General features: G+C 45.6%; 1 protein-coding gene across 3 annotated transcripts in view; it reads right to left on the reverse strand.

The window, feature by feature from the left end:
- Positions 1–3,174: 3,174 nt before the first annotated feature.
- The window catches only part of LOC134934796 (transcription factor HES-7.1-like), a 230,968-nt gene continuing 212,389 nt past the window's right edge, over positions 3,175–21,753 (reverse strand). For all 3 annotated transcript variants that reach the window (XM_063930153.1, XM_063930154.1, XM_063930152.1), the window contains exons 4-6: positions 7,983–8,063; positions 5,800–5,895; positions 3,175–5,107 (exon numbers count right to left, since the gene is read on the reverse strand). In XM_063930153.1, coding sequence (XP_063786223.1) covers positions 4,691–5,107; positions 5,800–5,895; positions 7,983–8,027 — 558 coding nt within the window. In that variant the 5' untranslated portion in view covers positions 8,028–8,063 and the 3' untranslated portion in view covers positions 3,175–4,690. The remainder of the gene's footprint in view (positions 5,108–5,799; positions 5,896–7,982; positions 8,064–21,753) is intronic.

Consider the following 21,753-nt stretch of genomic DNA (forward strand, 5'->3'; position numbering starts at 1 on the left):
TGCATTTTTCCAAACACTCCCTGAAAACGGTCAGTTGACACCCACAAACGCCCTCTTCCTGTCATCTCCTTGCAAACGCCTGTGCGACTGTGAACAGATTCTTCGTACAATCCATCGCTGGGCAGCGATCTGGTTTGTACCCGTGTGACGCGCCTGCGCATTGCGGTGCATACGCATGTGCAGTTCTGACCTGATCGCAGCGGTGCAAAAAACGCTAGTGAGCGATCAGGTCTGAATGACCCACTTTTTCTCTAATAAGCAAAACCATGCTGCACTGCAGGTGGGGCAGATGTAACATGTGCAGAGAGAGTTCGATTTGGGTGGGGTGTGTTCAAATTGAAATCTAAATTGCAGTGAATAAATAAAGCAGCCAGTATTTACCCTGCACAGAAACAATATAACCCACCCAAATCTAACTCTCTCTGCACATGTTACGTCTGCCAAACCTGCACTGCACATGGTTTTGCTCATTAGAGAAAGATTTTGCTACTGCAATCAAGTCCGATCACCTCTGTGGCTCCCTACATCTCCAACCTCATCTCCCTAGAATACACCCTCTCTGGTGGGTCAATGACCATCGCATCTCCTCTACCCTGGTCACTGCATCCATGCGCGAATCCAAGATTTTACCCGCACTGCCTCCTTCACTGGAACGACTCTCCCCCAACTTTGCAAAGCTTCAAACGGGCTCTGAAAACCCACCTGTTCATCAAAGCGTACCCAACCGCATAACATAGTATCGAGGCCGCTCTCCTAACCTCCTGCTTCAATCCGTGGCCATCAATGCCTCGCCTTCTTCCTGCCATCAGGTCGCCTTTCGCTTGCGTGCGCCTCATGTCACGTGTCTGTCCGTCCCCCTCGCCCTAGATTGTGAGCTCCTTGGGTCAGGGCCCTCTTTCCTCCTGTTCTCACAGCCCTCTTCTCTTGCACTTCAAATTGTAGCTCTCTCCTACTCACCGACTGTCTATACCTGTATTACTCTCGCTCGTGACTGATTGTCTCTTCCAACGGCTGCCCGCCCCTAGTAGTACGCCGATTACTTCTTTGCTTTCTTACATCTCGACCTCAGTGTGTACTGAGGACTGTGGAGCCAATTGTTACCTGTGCTCTGTTTTAGTCTTTCAGTTACTGTAATGTTATGTTCTGTCTACCCTGTATTGTTCTAATGACTGCCCAATGTACGACGCTGCCAAACACTTGTGGCGCCTAGAAAACAAAATGTGATACTAATAAAATAATACCTTTGCAATCTTAAGGGGGGTACTCACGGAGCGATATTCTAAGCAATCTGACTAGATTGCTTAGAATTTAAGCATTATCGCTCCGTGTGTACCCCTTACAGCGATAGCGATGCGCGGCCCCACATATCGCTATCGCTGGTGCTAGATTTGCCTGCCATGCAGGCCAATCTAGCGGTCACTCACTTCACCCGCTGGGTGAAATGAGCGCCCCCCCCCCCCCGTCTCCCCCCGCACGCTCAGCACAGATCGCGCTGTGCTGAGCGGCGGGAGAGATGTGTGCTGAGCGGTTCGCTCAGCACACATCTCTCCCGCATCGGCCCGTCTATATGGGCCTTAAGTGTTTTCACTAACTGCCTCTAGATAATATAATCACACACACACACACACACAAAAATACCCCCCAAAACTAACATTTCACTGACTGTATACAATAAATTGTTAAGTTGTGTAAAAAGTAGATTTTTTTTTAAAGTTCTTAAATAAAAACTAAACAAGTAAATGTCATCCATTGACGACGTGATGGTTGTACATTTGTCTAATCATTATTTTATTACATCAGAACAGCTTCTGTCTCCCACATGACCATACATTAAAGATTATTTGTCCAAACAACCAACCAACAAATTCACTGGTTGGAAGGAAAATGTGGAAATGGAGCAAATTACAATTGACTATTTGATTCCCAACTCCGGAAAATGGACGGAAATGGTCATTCAGACAAACTGGTTAAATCAAATGGATTTAACGTACCTGTTTGAATGACTGTTTTTATCTGTTTTGCATGTTTGGTAGCAAATAGTTGTCATTTGCTCCTATCCATTTCCAGATTTTCCTTCCAATCAGCAAACTGGTTGGTTGGTTGGTTGGTTGGTTGGTTGGTTGGTTGGTTGGTTGGATTGTTTGGTTGGTTGGTTGGTTGGTTGGTTGGTTGGTTGGTTGATTGATTGATTGATTGATTGATTGATTGATTGATTGATTGGTTGGTTGGTTGGTTGGTTGGTTTGACAGATAATTTTGCTCAGCAATTCCTGGGCTTCCTGAAGTATTGACAACATTCTATTTAAAATATCTTTAAAAGAGTCCAAACCTCCGTCAGCTTTTGAACCTACAGCAGAGGGTACATGGGTGTGGCTTGCCCATTTCTAAAAGGATGCACCTGTGCACTCTGTACCACTCCCTAATTTACTATTAGATTGTAAGCTCCCATATGCAGGGTCCTCAATTAAGTGATTTTTTTCCGTATTGTAACCATTTAATCCCCTCCCACGCAGTGATAATAATCAGCGTTTGCTACATGTTACTACTACCCTTGTGCATTTTTATACCTATGTTAAAAATAACATCTTGGTTTCCCTTTAGTTTGCTGTGTGCTGTCTCCTTACAGCCAGCAGATGTCACTGTCGCTTATTATGTCTGTGACAAGATTCTTTACCAGAGACTACAATCTATGGGGGTAATTCCAAATTGATCGCAGGACATTTTTTAGCAGTTGGGCAAAACCATGTGCACTGCAAGGGGGGGGGGGGGGGGGGGGGCAGATATAACATTTGCAGAGAGAGTTAGATTTGGGTGGGTTATTCTGTTTCTGTGCAGGTTAAATACTGGCTGCTTTATTTTTACACTGCAATTTAGATTGCAGATTGAACACACCACACCCAAATAAATCTAACTCTCTCTGCACATGTTATATCTGCCCCCCCTGCAGTGCACATGGTTTTGCCCAACTGCTAAAAAATTTCCTGCTGCGATCAACTTGGAATTACCCCCAATGTTCCTGCAGGAGATTATAGCAGCTGGAAGTGGAACACCTCCAAACCTGACGTGCTTTAATCATTTGGATTGGCGTGTCATAGTTTTAATCACTTGGAAAAGCCTCACTACACACATGTTACATTTATTCACTTTAAGTAATATATACATTTTCTTATTTATCAAATACAGATATCAAACAAAATGACAGTATAAATAAAGTAATGATAGTTATATATATATAGCGTACACTGGATCTGCAGCGCATTTCAGAGAATATTTAGTCGTTTACATCAGTCTTTCCATCTATATTCCCTATCACATGTACAGATATGTTCATTTTGTCAGAATCCAACTAACCTACCTGCATGGGATTGTGGGAGGAAACGCATGCAAACAAGGAGAGGACATACAAACTCCACACATATAAGACATTGGTGGGATTCAGTGCTGTGAGTTAATTCGTACTGCCCTAATTATAATTACTGCATTACATATGTACAAATATGATATATAAAGTAATGAACTTAGTCTTGCAGAGTCCTTTCCATGTCATCTACTGCAGAATAAAGAAAAAAGGACAGTGCGTCCTTCGCCTCGTCAGCTATGGGTCTAAATAATTACTGAAAATTATAGCTATAACATATGCAATTATACATATACACTGTACCGTCAGCCAAGGTGTGCCATATCTCCAGTTATCAACTACCTTACCTATGGTAACCTATATGGTGCGCCCAAGATGGCTGCCTTACCAGGTACTTTTGTGGGTGGCATGAACAATAATGCATGGAGCTGAATATTCTGTGGGCATCTTGTTTGTATTTTGTCCATTTGTACTTTGTATTTTCCCATGTGTAGCGCCTTGTATTGCTGATCCTCACCCACTGTAACCTATGGTGTGTGCCCAAGATGGCTACCTCGTCTGGGACTTTCCTGTGTGGAATGAACAATCGGTGACACTGATGATACTGTTTGTACAGTATCATGTATCTTGTATTTTAATTTCATATTTTCTATTTACCCACTGTAACTATTGTAGTGCACCCAAAATGGCTGCCTCTTTTGCAAAATGGTGTGATTAACTGTAATTGTTTAATTGTTTAGTCCTCTTAGACAAAAGCTCTATATAAATGTTATTAGTATGTTTGCCACAACCTCACCTACATATAATGGAGGTAGCCATTTTGTTGTCAAGACCAATACTAATTCACAAAGCCTGTGTGATGTATGATCCAGCCCCTCAAAATGGCTGTATGAAGATGATACAGGTCACAGGATGTGATTATTCAGGGCTGTTCAGATGGTGGAGGACTAATTTGCCAAGATGTTCATATAATGTACCCACAGTCAATGTTTTCTAGGTCCTTGGCACATTTTTTACGGCTGATTCCAGCTTACTTTTAATAAAGAGAATTGCCTTCAAGTGCTTGTCGAAAAACAATTATGTTTTCCAATCTAATCAGCTAACAAGGCTCCAGATCACCCATTGTCTTCTTGCAGAAGTTAGTTGCTTACTAACATCCATTGTTATGTCAACCTCATAGAAGTTAGTCCTCGTTCACATCTAAACCTACCTCTATGAATTATGGAATGATATCAGCTTGGACAAAAAAAAAATGGTTCTCCATAACTAAAGGAGAAATCAAGATGATGTTAGACAAACCATAACTGGAGCCATACTAAAGAAATTAGGCCGCTTACACCCAAGGTCTCCATGACTTAGCCGTTTGGTCAGAATTGCATTCCCTTTGGCCATTACCAACATGATGTGTGTGGTCTACTGTGGTGTTGCTTGGGCGACTGGTCCATCTGGATGTTTGGTAGAAAATAGGAGGAAAGGTTTTGCAGAGATGAACTGAATCTCGGACAGTGGTAGAAGACGCCTCCAACAGATTTGAGGACGACAACTGCTGGAAAAGCAAGTCTCTGCTCACTTGGGACAACTGTAGGTTGGAGTTTATTAAGTGCACCGTGGTTTGGAGACATCGCTGGAAGCCGGACTGGAAGTTCTGGCTGTGCTCCTCTTGGACCTCAGAGGGCATCATCCTGGACTGGAGGAACTCTACGGTGTGCTCCAGAATCTCTGCTTTCTCTATTTTTGGGTTTTTCAGTTTCTGCCAGAATAAAAAATAAATAAATATATTAACCAGCAATTTCTTGCCTAGTGCACTCACAAAAGTGAAGATTAGATGTAAGATCGGCTGCTATCAGAGAGGGGGTAGCTACACTTTACTAAGGCACCTACAGCTCCTGGATATAATGATCTTCTCAGCAGACTAGACCCCAACAACCTGCACCTTTGAGACCTTACGGCTGGGCTGGCCAACCTCTGGCTCTCCAGTTGTTGCGAAACTACAGGTGCCAATGGGATGTAGACACGTTGCCGGCGGTCGGGATCCTGGTGTCTGGATACCGACACCGGAACTCTGACCACCAGAAATGCCGACTTGCAGGGGCTATTGTGGGAATAGAACATGCGTGTCGAGCGCAGCGTCCCACCGAGACCGCAGTGTGGGCGTGGTGAGCACAGCAAGACCGCAAGGGACCTTCATTGCGGTTAGTTATTGTTATATAAATGCAGGGTATATATGGTTGGAAAACAGTCTGGATCATTTGATTATCCAACCTGTACAATCCACCATGGCCGTCACTCTGATTCCACGCGGGGAATGGAGGCCATCTTCGTACATCTTGTAGTGTATGGCGGCACTCCAATGATCACGCCATCGTCCGTCTGCTGAGGTGCCTGCAGTAATCACGCAATCTATGACCATCTTAAACAAAGGGTTCAATCTGTGAACCTCACCTCACTGGTCATTGCTTGAGACAGCAAGACCCTCAGCTTCTCCAGACTACTGTTAATTCTCTCCCTCCTCCTCTTTTCTACCTGAGGTTTCAAGATCTGCATAGAAAAAGAGATATACACATATATTTATTCTCCGATGATACATTAATACGGTTTGATGAATGTCACTGAATTATTCAGTTGTATGTTAAGGAGGGCTGAATTCTCATTAAAGTGCCGCTGCGGCCTAAACAGCGGAGGCTGCCATATTTAATTCCCTGAGAAGCAGTGATATCGCTGAGGTGCTAGGTAGCAATGCATGCTGGGATGGAGAGCCACAGGTTGCCAAAATGTCTGCTACATCCCGTCATGTACAGTACACCTTGGTTCCAGACTAGTCACTGATTTTATCTGATATACAATATTCTGCAGACTGGTGTCCTGGCCCCACGTGGTGTCTGCTTTGTACATTTTCATGAAAACAGGCTACAGTATGTGCTTGTTAGATATCCCATACGACCTGTTTGCCATGTACAGTAATTATGATGATGACATGATTATAATGTTTAAACGGCACTAATCTAAAATACAAATAGAGTTATTTAGTATATAATGTTAGCAGATAATACATTCAAGAAATCAATTTGTTCGAAAATCTGGAGAAAGAACAGACTGTAAGACACAGCCGGCCATCATCCATACCAAAATATTTTATCTAACAAGTTTACGCCAAGAATCTGATGATCAGTGTCCTTTTTCAAGCAAAATCAGCTATAGGCCCTCATTCCGAGTTGTTCGCTCGTAAGATTTTTTCGCAACGGAGCGATTAGTCGCAAACTGCGCATGCGCAACGTTCGCAGTGCGCCTGCGCCAAGTAAATCTACAAAAAAGTTTGGTATTTTATTCACGGCTTAACGAAGAAATTTCATCGTTCTGGTGATCGGAGTGTGATTGACAGGAAGTGGGTGTTTCTGGGCGGAAACTGGCCGTTTTATGGGTGTGTGCGAAAAAACGCTGCCGTTTCTGTGAAAAACGCGGGAGTGTCTGAAGAAACGGGGGAGTGTCTGGGTGAACGCTGGGCGTGTTTGTGACGTCAAACCTGGAACGAAACTGACTGAGCTGATCGCAGTGGCAGAGTAAGTATCGAGCTACTCGGAAACTGCAAAGAAATTTCTTTTCGCAATTCTGCTAATCTTTCGTTCGCAATTCTGCTAAGCGAAGATACACTCCCAGTAGGCGGCGGCTTAGCGTGTGCAATGCTGCTAAAAGCAGCTAGCGAGCGAACAACTCGGAATGAGGGCCATAATTCTATAACATCACTTAGACCAAGGATGGGCAACAGGCCCCCCCCCCAGCCCTCACCTCTGATCTGATGCTTTATTGTCAGATGTGTTTGTTATAGCTTGTAACACTTGTTTAAAAATGTGTTGTTATTTTATCACAAATAGGTGTCTCCTCCTTTAATTAAATGCATCGCTTATTACTGAGAGTAAGCGCAATTTGCTGCTGAAGGTTATTGGGCACCAGGCTCCTGAAGTGTGCCAGGTTGGCTATCACTGTCTATGATCAACGCACCCTTAAAAAAGGGACCACAGGGGTCTGCAGAGGAAGAGGCACTACAGCATATCCATCACCAACAAAGGACGCATTGCTTTAAATCCCTATTCTTATTCTATGAAGAAGTCATTTCCAACTTTTCTAATAAAAACATTCATTAATTTATTAAGATCTACTCCTGTCTTCACTGGTAATTGAGCTAGATAATTGTGTATCATGAGACTTATAAGGGGGAGGTGTGCTAAGCTTTGGGGAGAGATAATGTGGAGAGAGATAAAGTACCAACCAACCAGCTCCTGTCATGTTTCGGACTGTGGGACAGATCAGATGTATTAACCTGGAGAAGGCATCGGGAAGTGATAAACCAGTGATATGTGCAAGGTGATAAAAGCACCAGCCAATCAGATCCTAACTGTTAATTTACATATTGGAGCTGATTGGCTGGTGCCTTTATCACCTTGCACTTATCACTGGTTTATCACTTCCTTATGTCTTCTCCAGGTTAATACATCTGCCCCTGTGTTTGAAAAATGGCAGTTAGGAGCTGATTGGCTGCTACTTTATCTCCGTCCACTTTATCTCTCTCCAAGGCTTATTGCATATACGCTATATATACATCACAGTTAGTAGATAACTACATATATCACCTTTCTTGAGGTCTCCGGAGATTCTCCTCCAGGTTCCCTCCTCATTGTCCTGATCCAGCTGCTGTGTTATGTCTCCCCTTCCTATAGACACATGACAATATATCCAACTGGGGGCTTAGAGACCCCTCTTATATATACAACAGGACCACCACTTGCACAGAGTATCCCCTTTATCATGAGATAAGCCAATCAGCAGAGAGCAGCCGCACACCCCGGCCAATCAGCGGAGACTTACCCTACCTTGTATGTAATACAATATACACACTCCACCATTGCCACAGCCACTGGCTCACTCTCTGTTTCCATAAGGACTTAATTAATGAAATCTAGAGTGTAACGAGCTGAGAGGCCTGGCGGGAGCATGCACTTCCCCGGGAGCTATCTCTATACCCTGAATGGCATTATTAATGCAATCAAGGTTATAGACATAGTGATGAACGTTATGGCACCAGTATACTGTCGGCAAAAAGTGTGATTGTGATAGTTATTACATTACAGCGAATACACAAGGGTTCTGGTATGGATGGTCGACCATGTTATGGTCGACAGTCATTGTGTCGACCACTATTGGCCGACATTGACCTGGCTGACGTGGTCAAATAGTCGACACATGAAAATATTGACATGTATTTTTGAACTGTTTTTGGTGTCATTAGGTCGACCGCTATTGGCCAACATTGACATGGGCAAATAGTCGACACATGGGGAAAAAAGTTCGACACGGGACAGGTCGACACATGAAAAGATCGACATGGATTTTTGAACTGTTTTTGGTGTTATTAAGTCGACCACTATTGGCCAACATTGACATGGGCAAATAGTCGACACATGAAAAATGGTCGACACGAGACATGTTGACACATGGAGAGGTCGACATGGATTTTTGAACTGTTTTTGGTGTAATTTTTTCCGTAACATGACCAGGAACCCCAATTAGTGTACCGCATCCCCTTGCTCTGCTGCCACTGAGCTCGGCACAGGTTACTATTCCCAATCGTAGTCCACGTGGATGGTAAAGTATGAAAAAGTTAAAAATCTATAAAAAATAAATAAACGCCATGTCGACCTTTTAATGTGTCGACCATTTCATGTGTTGACCGTTTGTCCATGTCAGCCATGTCAATGTCGACCAATAGTGGTCGACCTAGTGACTGTCGAGCTAAGTAGAGTCGACCTGCCACACGGATACCATACACAAGGACCTGTTCGGGATAGTGCTGTCTGTGAGATAAATGTGTAGCTCCAGGATGTGCAGTAATAGTTCCAGGATTTACCAGCCAGAGCAAAGGAACACAACAGACTGATCTGTAAAACACATCAAAGAAACAATAAATCAGCAGTAAATAAACACGCATGAAAATATTGCGCCGACTTGGATTGCTTTAACGGGGCAAAGTACCAGCAATCAGACACTGGGACACTGAGCCCATGACCAAAGAGTAAAGAGATCGCTTATGGTAGTGGTGGCCAACCCACGCCTCTCAAACCGCATGCAGCTCTTTCATCCTCCGCATGCGGCTCGGTCGGCTCCCGGCCACAACTGCCCGACACACACACACTTCTTAGTCTCTCACCCCCTCCGAGTGCTGCTCACCGCGCTGCTGCTGTGAGGGGAGGAGAGTGCAGCGTGCGCCTCTCCTGCCCCTCAGTGTCTCTCTTCAATTCAGCACCGGCCCGATAGCCAATCAGAACTCGCAGACCGGCAGCTAAGGCTCCTGATTGGCTGCCGGACTGCGAGCTTTGATTGGCTCACGGACCGGCGCCTAATTGAAGATAGACACCCGCACCGCCGCTGGAGACTGAGGGGCAGGAGAGGCGCACGCTGTGCACTCCTCCCCTCGCAGCAGCAGCGCGGTGAGCAGCACACTGGCACTATGGGGACATGTGTATCTGGCACTGGGGGCATTTCTGTATCTGCCACTGGGGGCATATATGTATCTGGCACTGGCGGCATATCTGGTACTGGGGGCATATATGTATCTGGCACTGGGGGCATATCTGGTACTGGGGGCATATATGTATCTGGCACTGGGGGCATATCTGGTACTGGGGGCATATATGTATTTGGCACTGGGGGCATATCTGGTACTGGGGGCATATATGTATCTGGCACTGGCGGCATATCTGGTACTGGGGGCATATATGTATCTGGCACTGGGGGCATATCTGGTACTGGGGGCATATATGTATCTGGCACTGGGGGCATATCTGGTACTGGGGGCATATATGTATCTGGCACTGGGGGCATATCTGGTACTGGGGGCATATATGTATCTGGAACTGGGGGCATATCTGGTACTGGGGGCATATATGTATCTGGCACTGGGGGCATATCTGGTACTGGGGGCATATATGTATCTGGCACTGGGGACATATCTGGTACTGGGGGCATATATGTATCTGGCACTGGGGGCATATCTGGCACTATGGGGACATGTGTATCTGGCACTGGGGGCATTTCTGTATCTGCCACTGGGGGCATATATGTATCTGGCACTGGCGGCATATCTGGTACTGGGGGCATATATGTATCTGGCACTGGGGGCATATCTGGTACTGGGGGCATATATGTATCTGGCACTGGGGGCATATCTGGTACTGGGGGCATATATGTATTTGGCACTGGGGGCATATCTGGTACTGGGGGCATATATGTATCTGGCACTGGCGGCATATCTGGTACTGGGGGCATATATGTATCTGGCACTGGGGGCATATCTGGTACTGGGGGCATATATGTATCTGGCACTGGGGGCATATCTGGTACTGGGGGCATATATGTATCTGGCACTGGGGGCATATCTGGTACTGGGGGCATATATGTATCTGGAACTGGGGGCATATCTGGTACTGGGGGCATATATGTATCTGGCACTGGGGGCATATCTGGTACTGGGGGCATATATGTATCTGGCACTGGGGACATATCTGGTACTGGGGGCATATATGTATCTGGCACTGGGGGCATATCTGGTACTGGGGGCATATATGTATCTGGCACTGGGGGCATATCTGGCACTGGGGGCATATCTGGCACTGTGGGGACATGTGTATCTGGCACTGTGGGCATTTCTGTGGGATCACATTCCTGCTGAGTTCAGTCCCTTACTTTGCCAGGGGCACTCGGACACCTAGGGGTAAATTTACAAAGGTGGGAAGTTTTGTTTTTTCAGAACTGGTGATGTTGCTCACCCAATCAGATTCTTCTTAACATTTATCTAGCTGCTTCTAGAAGATAATAGATAGAATCTGATTGGTTGCTATCACCAGTTCTAAAAAAAATACTCCCACCTTAGTAAATTTACCCCCTAGATACACCCCTACCCTAAGGCACTTGTCCTTACCCCCCAAAAAAAAACACATCTAGATGAATGGGCTGCTTTCGTTCTGCAAACTACTTCCTGCCAGGTAGTAGATTGATGCGTATTAATAATACATATCACATAAACAACTGTCATAAGAGGCATTGTGAAAAAGGGGACTGTATAGGCAGAAACACAAGCAATACGGGAGCACTGCCAGTAACTGAAGTCAAATGTAGCGGAGAAGGTTTGTTTAAATGCTGCTGACAGGCTGCACCGTCACCTCACCTTTCATCTTGCACTGGAAACAGGCTTGGACTGGCCCACAGGGGACGGTACAGGTGAAACCTTCGGTGGGCCCCACTGCCTGGGGGCCCACCTCCTGTCCTGCTCTAAGGATCAGGTTCCAGACTGTGCACTTGAATTATACATTATACATATGTTACCTTATACTGGACTATGGTGTATTTTCTACAGTGCATTGCTGTTATTATTCTGTTATTAATCTGGTACATTATCATGCATGCAGCAGCTGAAGTTACTGTATATATTTATGAAGGGGCCCATACACTGCACTCTCTAATGGTTAGTCAAACCAATGAGGTGGCAGGCCACACCCCCTCTGCAGACTGACCACACCCCTAAACATGGGCCCCTACCACTGAATTACCCCGGTGGGCCCTACATGACCCAGTCCGACACTGTATATTGGTCCAGCTGAGCACACAGTTATGAAAAGGCTTCTAATCAGAGCACACAGTTCCTTCCACCTTCAGATGATCTAGTTATTGGTTTGTTCCTACCAGCCTGCAACTTTTACTAAACACATTGGGGGTCAGTCCGAGTTGTTCGCTGGCTAGCTGCTTTTAGCAGCATTGCACACGCTAGGCCGCCGCCCTCTGGGAGTGTATCTTAGCTTAGCAGAATAGCGAACGAAAGATTAGCAGAATTGTGAATAGAAAATTCTTAGCAGTTTCTGAGTAGCTCCAGACCTACTCACAGATTGCGATCAGCTCAGGCCGTTTAGTTCCTGGTTTGACGTCACAAACACGCCCTGCGTTCGGCCAGCCACTCCCCCGTTTCTCCAGACACTCCCGCGTTTTTCCCTGACAGGCCTGCGTTTTTCTGCACACTCCCAGAAAACGGTCAGTTTCCGCCCCGAAACGCCCCTTTCCTGTCAATCACACTCCGATCACTTCAACGATGAAAATTCTTCATTTGGACGTGTTTTGTGTTAAAATACTTACCGCATGCGCACTGCGTACAATGCGCATGCGCATTTTAGCCTTAATCGCTTCGTTGCGAAAATCGGCAACGAGCGAACAACTCGGAATAACCCCCCATTGCTCTGTCTTTTGGTCTTTTTTTCTGTGGGTTTCAGCCATTATATCATCAGCCAGAGTGGGGGATGGAGGGGTGTTTGTCGCCCTCCAACGCTCTGTGGGCTGGATATAGGGCGTAATTCAGAACTGATCACTGTTTCGCACAGCGGCTGATTATTGAACGACTGCGAGTGCGTACGGATCGTAATGCGCAGGCCGAACTGCAAAAAAATCCTGCATCTTTTTTGATCGCTAGGCGAACGCAGACTGATTGATAGGAAGCGGACGTTTGTGGGTGGTAACTGCCCGTTTCCTGGGAGTGTCAGGAAAAACGCAGGCGTTCCCAAGAGTTTTCAGGGCGGGTGTGTGACGTCAGCTCCGGCCCCAAACAACCTGATTATATCGCACTGTAGGAGTAAGTCCTGGGCTACGCACACACTGGAAAAATCATTTGATGGTGAGTGAGTTGTGAACGGATTTGCTTCTGAACGGTGTTTGCAAAACTTTTTGCACGCCGTACGCAGACATGCACGGGGCGGATTTTCACTCTGTCTGGGCGGTGACTATCCGATCACAGACCTCTGCAAATTCACAGAGGAGCGACCAGGTCTGAATTAGACTCATAGTATAATTCTCCGAGTGAACAGCTGTATGTTGTATGCAGTGGTAACAACAACAACAACAACAACAACAACAAAACCTCTGCCAAATAATATAAATACATGGCTGAAAAACTCAGAAAGAAGCCCAAACTTGACAGTATTACAGTAACGGTTGCGGAAGGTCGTATGAAAAGTAGTCAAAGTAAGTATTTTTAAAGTTCAAACCTCCATTACAAAGTGGAAACCCCTTTATATCATTATATAAACAGGTGCCGTTTACAGTTTTGGGCCAAATGATAGTGATTACAAAGCACTTTGATGGATTATAGCAGTTACTGAATGCACACTACCATATGTCTGTGAAAGCTAATGACACGTCTCTTGACACTGGTTTTATGCAAGAAACTGTCCTGTTTGCAGCAGTTTGTGCTTGTTTAGTAATAATGGCCCTTATTTTTTTGCTGAGCGATAACTTTAAAGAAAGTCCTTACCCCTTCACCCCCAATCTGACTACAAGCATTTCCTTTTTCTTATGGATTTTTAGGTGTAATCCACTGTTTCTATGGAAGCCCCCAGCCCATTCTGTTGGAGGGGTGAGTGTGAAGAAGCTCTACATTGGACATTAAGGCATCCGGAATATTTAAGCAGTTGCTGGACCAAAAAAAAAAGGAAAAATGAGATGAGATTTAAAAGTCTGAAAAGGGCAAAATGAGAAGAGAATAATGGACCTCAGAGATAAAATGGATTAAGGGGATAAGCCCTGGTTAAATCCCTCTTTAGATGGGTCAGAGGGGTGGACAATAGGTTTGAGAAGTGTCCCACCTTCCCCTTCTCCCACTCTCTAAATGCAAATATTGCCTTAGCTGCTAAATCCAATTTTCTGCCCAGGAAGTAGAAGCACAATAAGGACTCTCAGAAACGTGCATGTAATTTGCCTTTGTACTTACCCAGCAGCTTAACACGATAGATAGATAGATAGATAGATAGATAGATAGATAGATAGATAGATAGATAGATAGATAGATAGATAGATAGATAGATAGTTAAATGTGGGTACATACCATATTGCACCCCAGATCTAGGAATGGTGAGTGCAGTAGCTCAATGCCTATATACACTATGGGGGTCATTCAGACCTGATTGCACGCTAGGTTTTTTTGCTGCGCTGCGATCAGGTCAGAACTCTGCATGTGTATGCACCGCAATGTGCAGGCGCATCGCACGGGTACTACAAAGCGGATCGTTGCTGAGCGATGGATTTAACGAAGAATCCATTCGCACAGCCGATCGCAAGGAGATTGAAAGGAAGAAGGCGTTTATGGGCGACAACTGACCGTTTTCTGGGAGTGTTTGGGAAAACGCAGGCCTGTCCAGGCGTTTGCAGGGCGGGTGTCTGACGTCAGTTCCGGGACCGGACAGGCTGAAGTGATCGCAGCGGCTGAGTAAGTTCTGGGCAACTTAGAAACTGCACAAAACTTTTTTGTACCGCTCGGCTGCACAGGCGTTCGCACACTGGCAAAGCAAAAATACACTCCCCTATAGGCGGCGACTATCTGATCGCAGTGCTGCAAAAAACAGCTAGCGAGCATCAGGTCTGAATTAGGCCCCATCTATCTCTCTCTATATATATATATATATATATATATATGGGCAAAAAAAGGGTTCTCTTGGGAGCTTGACCACCATAGATATCTAATATTATAAAATAATTTATTAAAACAACATCTTACATATATACTTCCATAACATGAATAACAAGATCACACATGTCACTTAAGTAATACATTCATATGTAATGATCTATTGTAAGGTGTTTTCAATCATTCGGTGAAGTACTTATTCCTCAACATGAAAAGGCATGTATGATCTATTCACAAATTCATGGAAACGCACAGTCGTTGAAACCCAACGCGTTTAGTCCGTTAGGACTTCATCAGGGGTGCACATCAAAGAATGGCTTCACCAAAAGAAATACAAACAGAGCATGAACTTGCTGAGAATGTATTCCTGTAGATACTAATAGACCATCAAATAATGGATGTTGGCCGAAGTAAATCAGTAGTGCATCCGTGTGTTTCCTTCCAAAAAACTCCTGTTTGGACTTCACAAATATAAAAGGACAATTCGGATGGAATCAAAAAGTACTATCCGATCAAACCCTGGCGTGTTGTCTCAAGGTCCACCTCACAGCTATGAGAGGGAGGGCCGCAGCATATGTTTAGTCAAGGTCTGGGGCACATAAAATGGAGGAAGTGAGGATGCCCACTTCAGGGCTAGAGCGCGGAGATGACTGGCTTCCATGGTCTGCTGTATTTATGCCCTTGATATGGATATATGTGTATATATATATATATATATATATATATATTGTACACGTTCTAATAGCGAGAGTAACCGCTGTGTGCAGTACGGACAGCAGCTAGACGGGCTGGGAGCGACTCAGTAACTCAGTAAGGTGCTGGTAGGTTGGCACAGGTACGTTGTGACGGTGAGCTGCTCCACTGTAACGTGTCTGTCTGCCCTCACGCACCTTCGTAGCTGACGTTCCCCTCTCACATCAGTGAGCTCCTCAGTTTCCACGTCAGTTATTGGCAATGGCGCCATTTCTCCAGTCATGATACACCTTCACCGCAGCAGCACGCGGACAGGTCACACACTGCCCTGTGTCAGAAATATACTGCCACCCTTGGCCCCAAAACAGATAATAATCCCTTTTTGAAACTCAGAAAAATCGTCCCTTTTATCTATGACAGCAACGATGACGCGTCCCCTGATCCGCTGCAGCAACAACTCACTCCCCCTACATCCCGCCAACTGAGAATCCCAACAGTTGGCATGCCGACTTGCAGGGACTATTCCCACTCGTGTGTATCCACGACACTCATAGAGTGGGAATAGAACTTGTGGCGACCACAGGTCGCCACCGAGCCCGAAGCGTGGTGAGCGCAGTGAGCCCGCAAGGGGCATGTTGCGCTTACCCCCCTTCCCTGTCGGAATTCCACCGATGGGATACCGGCGGAGGTATGCTGACCGGCAGTCACGCATACCCAACATTATGCATAACTCCCAACATGACCAATTCCAGGAGGGACAAAATGCTCTCTACCTGGACTTCCCTCTTAGGGGGCATCCAATTAGCCGTGGTAATTTACCTCAGCTAATTGGTTCGCCGGGGGCTATCCTATTAGCCCCGATAGCCAGCACTTATCGGGGATTGGTTTCGCCTTCCTTAGGCAGGCGTGCCAAATCCCAGATAAGCGACTATTTTTGCCGTGATAGGTGCCGTGAAAATACATAGGTATGTATTTTCGCCAGAAAAATGGAGCAATTTAACTGGATACCGGTGAAAAAACATCGGCGATAAAATAAAAATCGCAAAAAAAAAAAAAACATTTTTACCACGGCTAATTGGATACCCTCTTAATATATGATTGTTATTGAACTATTTCATTGATAAGAAAGGTGTTTCAACACACAGGTGATTATAATCATAACTTAAGAGGGAAGTCCAGGTAGAGAGCATTTTGCTCCTCCTGGAATGGGTCATGTTGGGAGGTATAGATTGTGTATATTACATTTAAACCAATGGTGTATATTAGATTGAAACTAATAGTTTAATAGTTCCTAAGTACTGTTTATAGCTCCACCTAATTGAAAGACAACTATTTTATAACAGAACCCAGACACCCAGGCGGGGCGGAGGAGCAGCTGGAATCCCTGGGTCAGTTACAGCTCTCTCCACCCTCCTATCTCTCTTCGGGTCGGAAAGCTCCATAGCTACTGTAGGACAGGTCATGAAACCTGACACTCCTGTCTCTGCCTGCACTGCATACTGTCCTGCTCGCATTCTGGCTGCCTGGTTCTGCTGCTGCACAAGAGGGAAAGCTAGTGATGTTGATGTGTTCTGACCGGGGGGCCCCTGACAAAGGGGAGCCCGGAGTATAGTATGTTTTTGTTTTCAACTTTGCAACAATTATGAAATGGGGTGGTCTTGTTTTTTCTCAGTCCGTTGCCCCAGTGCACATTTATTGTCTTCCATCTCGCCAACACCTATCCACAGGCTTTTTATGTGTACAATGGTAGCCAGTCCCTTATAAACTATAAACTATAAACAGCCCCTCTGACCCTCACTCACCTAGAAACTACCTACATATTTATTATTATTTATTTATTAACAGTTTCTTATATAGCGCAGCAAATTCCGTTGCGCTTTACAATTGGACACAATGATACAACAAAACTGGGTAATAAACAAACAGTCAGAGGTAGGAGGGCTCTGCTCGCAAGCTTACAATCTATAGGGAAATAGGCATTGATACACAAGGATAGGTTCTATCTATTGCATATTTGTCCACCGGATTGCAAAGGGTCTAGGTGGGTTGCATGATATCACATCATAGCAATGATGAACCTTGGTCAGAAATATGTGGAGGATATGTGTGGACTGTACAATGGGGGATATAATTGGATAGGAAAGCTTATGAAGGTTGAGTGAGCAGTTCTGGAATGTGATAAGCTAGCCAGAAGAGGTGAGTTTTCAGGGAACATTTGAAGGTTTGGAGACTATTGGAGAGTCTAATTGTGCATGGTAGGGCATTCCACAGAGTGGGTGCAGCCCGAAGGAAGTCCTGCAATCGTGCATGGGAACAAGTAATGAGTGTGGATGAGAGACGTAGATCTTGTGAAGAGCGGAGAGGTCGGGTTGGGAGATATTTTGAGATGAGCGAAGAGATGTACTTTGGTGTAGTATGGTTAATGGCCTAATGTGTGAGTAAAAGTATTTTATATTGAATACGGTAGAATGCTGGTAACCAATGGAGGGACTGACAGAGCGGATCTGCAGACGATGAACGTCTAGCGAGGAAGATTAGCCTTGCAGCTGCATTCAGAATGGATTGTAGTGGTGAGAGTCTCTTTTTGGTAAGACCAGTAAGAAGACTATTGCAATAATCAATGCGGGAGATAATGAGAGCATGGATTAGAGTTTTAGCAGTGTCTTGTGTAAGGTATGGTCATAATTTGGATATGTTTTTTAGATGCATGTAACATGATCTTGAGACAGATTGAATGTGGGGAGCAAAGGACAGTTCCGAGTCAAGGATGACACCTAGGCAGCAAGCTTGTGGGGTAGGATCGATTGTTGAGTTCTCAACAGTGATAGAGATATCAGGTTGGTAACTACTATTGGCCGGTGGAAATATAAGTAGCTCTGTTTTGGAAATATTGAGTTTGAGGTGGTGAGATGACATCCAAGATGAAACAGCAGAAAGGCATTCAGTGACACGAGCCAATACAGATGGTGACAAATCTGGGGAGGATAGGTAGATTTGAGTACATATGCCTACACCTATTGTAAAATGGCAGTGGAGACTGGGAAGCAATGGTTTATTATACGTGATCCAATATATGCAAGCTTTCTGGGAAAATTATGTTTTGCCTCATGTCTAGACTGGACTGGAGCGGTGACATGCTTCATAAACCCCAAATATTGGTTCCATCATATTCATCCAAATCCAAAAATAGTTCTTACAAATAAAATTAATGAATGGTAATTAAAAAAGAATAATGACTGGTACCAAAGACAGAATGCAGACGCATGGGGTTGAAATCTGGTGCCCCTCATATCATTTTTTAAATACCTAAAATAATATGTATTTCCTAATGCCTTTAAAGCTCTGGTAATAAATCCACTCCTTAGAGTGTAAGTTTTGCAGTGGTACACAACTAACCTTGGAAGCTTGCAATCTAATTCTGCTCATATAAGCAATGCAGGGTACCATTTCAGTTCCATTCTTTGTTTTGTAATGGAGATCTGTGCGGTGGAACAATGTTCTAGATTGCAACCAGCACGGCAGGACCAAGGCACAAGTCACTGAGGCTGAAATGCATTTAATGTGAAGGGAGGAGGTTGGAGTTTATATTAATTGTTGGGGGATGCTTGGCAGGTGGGCATGTGGCCACAATGAAGGACCTTCGAGGGGGGCAGGACCGGAAGAGTAGGGGGTAATCAGGCATTGAGGGATGAGCTGAATGGGCATGACTGAATCCCGGAGAGAGGGAGGAGGACGGATAGAAGAGGGAGAGCAGTGGGGCGGAGAAGGAGAATTACCAGCCCAGCCTCAGTAATTACCTGAATACCCGCAATGCCTGTATGGTGCCTTCAGGCATATACACATCCGCAGCTATAATCTCCTGTCTTGACCACACATATGGGTCATCTGGAGTCAGCTAAAAGCAAAAATATTTGTCCCTAGTAGAAAAAAGTGAAACTACGCTAGAGATAATAATGAGGTAAATTTACTAAGATGGGAATTCTATTTAGGATGTGATGTTGCTCATAGCAACCAATCAGATTCTACTTCTCATTTATCTAGCACCTTCTAGAAGATAATACCTGGACTCTGATTGGTTGCTATGGGCAACATCCCATCTTAAATAGAACTCCCATCTTAGTAACCTCACCCCAATGTTTTCGCAAACCCTGGAGGATAAATCTGAACTCCAATATAAATTGGTTGGAAGGTGGATATATTTTGGCAGGGTGTGATATGCTATATTGACAGTTATCATGTCCATCAACATGCACAAGGCCGACGTGAGAATGCTGACTTGTTCAGAATGACGGCATGATACGCATTAATCTTGTCTATGAGGATAACATGTCGATTTGATCAATTTTGGCATAACCAGGGCCGGTTCTAGCCCTTGTGGCGCCCTGGGCTAAAATAGGGGCGTGGCTTCATAAAGGGGTGTGGTCAGTGTGCCCCCAGTAGTATTGCCCCCTTTGTGGCCCCAGTAGTATTGCCCCCATTTGTGACCCCAGTAGTATTGCCCCCGTTTGTGCCGCTTTAAAAAAAAAAAAATAATACTTACCATCCCCGCTCCTGATTCCCGACCGCTGCTGCCCTCTGTCTCTGGCCGCTGGCGCCGCTCCTCTGATCTATGGGAGAGACGTCATGACGTCTCTCCCATAGAACCGCATAGACACTAGAGGTCAATCATGACCCCTAGTGTCTAAGTGCCGCTCCCACAATGCAGTGCGGTGCGCGATGACTTCATCGCTCACCGCACAGCAGTACCGGCACCGGGGAAGGGGCACCATCAGTAGCGGATCTTGCCACGGCGGCAGCGCTCTCCGGAAGGCGGCGCCCTGAGTAAAAGTACCATGTGCCCGTAGCAAGATCCGCTACTGGGCATAACATCCCTGGTGGCCCAGTGGTCACTTACCTGTTCCTGGTGGCAACGGCTTCTGATGAGCAAGCGTACTGGTATTATACCTGCCCTATCCCTAAGCCTCCCCGCAGAGCCTAACCCCTGACCCTCCCCGCAGAGCCTAACCCCTGACCCTCCCCGCAGAGCCTAACCCCTGACCCTCCCCGCAGAGCCTAACTCTAGTCCTCATGGCGGCATGTTAATCTATCCGCCGACATCTGTGCGCACAAAGGCGCTGTTAGGCACAAGAACATTAATGTATTGGAAAGTGCTCGGGGGTCCTGAGCGGTAACTGGGAGGTGTCTAAACAGGTGCGCAGAGACGGTTTGTTGTGGCCGTGCTATGGGAGTGTCGCAGGTGTTTCGCTGAAGCACTTGCGTGCTCAGACACTACATCATTCACATTGGAGGCTGCACTCAGCCGGAAAATATGCACCTGCCGTAGAGCTAATGCAAATTTCATTGGTGCCACCTATGGTGGTGTCTACAGACGCACCAGCTGGCAGTGGATCATCTACAGAAAGGCTCGGCTGTTGCGGAGCGTGTAATAAGCTGGCAGCCGTCTGCGTCTCTTGTTTTATTGGGATGCTTCTTGCAACTTGCGTTTTCTGAGAAAGCGCATTCGTAGGCGCGCTCCCAGCAAGCTAATAAAAAGGGTTAAAACTGCCAATGTGTTAGGATGTAATAAAGACGGTTCTGATGTTCCCTTAGTGCAGTATTTCCCATTGCCTCAAGTATCCCCAACAGGTCATGCTTTCAGGATGTCTGTCTATGGAAAGTGCTGGGTTTAATTGCTCACCCAGCAAAATAGGTCAATTCAGCTGTGCCTGATGAAAGAAATGCAGAAAACATGACCTGCTGGGGGTACTTGATGACTGAAGTTGAGTACCACTGCCTTAGTGCTTCATTGCCGTCACCAGTTTTTCCCGAATCAAGTTCTCATGACAGCCTAACAGTGCATGTTTTCCAGGTCTCCTCAAAGAGTCACCAGTGAAATAACTAGTGCCTGCTACGTCCGCCAATAATGAACATACCATTGCTCCAGCAGGGAGTATGGAAAACGTGCACTGCTAGGGAGCCCCAAGGACTATTTACGCTTATGGTTTAAAAACTCACCCTTGAGTGTACGAGGCCTCGATACTAGCCCAGGGGGGAGTAAGCCAACACTGGGTAGCGTCAGCTTAATGAATGGTGAGTGGCTCTGGAACAGCAAGGCCCAGAAGAAGCCGGGCTGCCTATAACAAGTAGTGATGCCATAATATTCCTTTCATCCGGGACACCTATGCAGGGTCAGACTGGCCCACTGGGGTATAGGGGGAAACACCCGGTAGGCC

The sequence above is a fragment of the Pseudophryne corroboree genome, chromosome 6 (assembly GCF_028390025.1).
Source record: "Pseudophryne corroboree isolate aPseCor3 chromosome 6, aPseCor3.hap2, whole genome shotgun sequence".
NCBI classification, from domain to species: Eukaryota; Metazoa; Chordata; class Amphibia; order Anura; family Myobatrachidae; genus Pseudophryne; species Pseudophryne corroboree.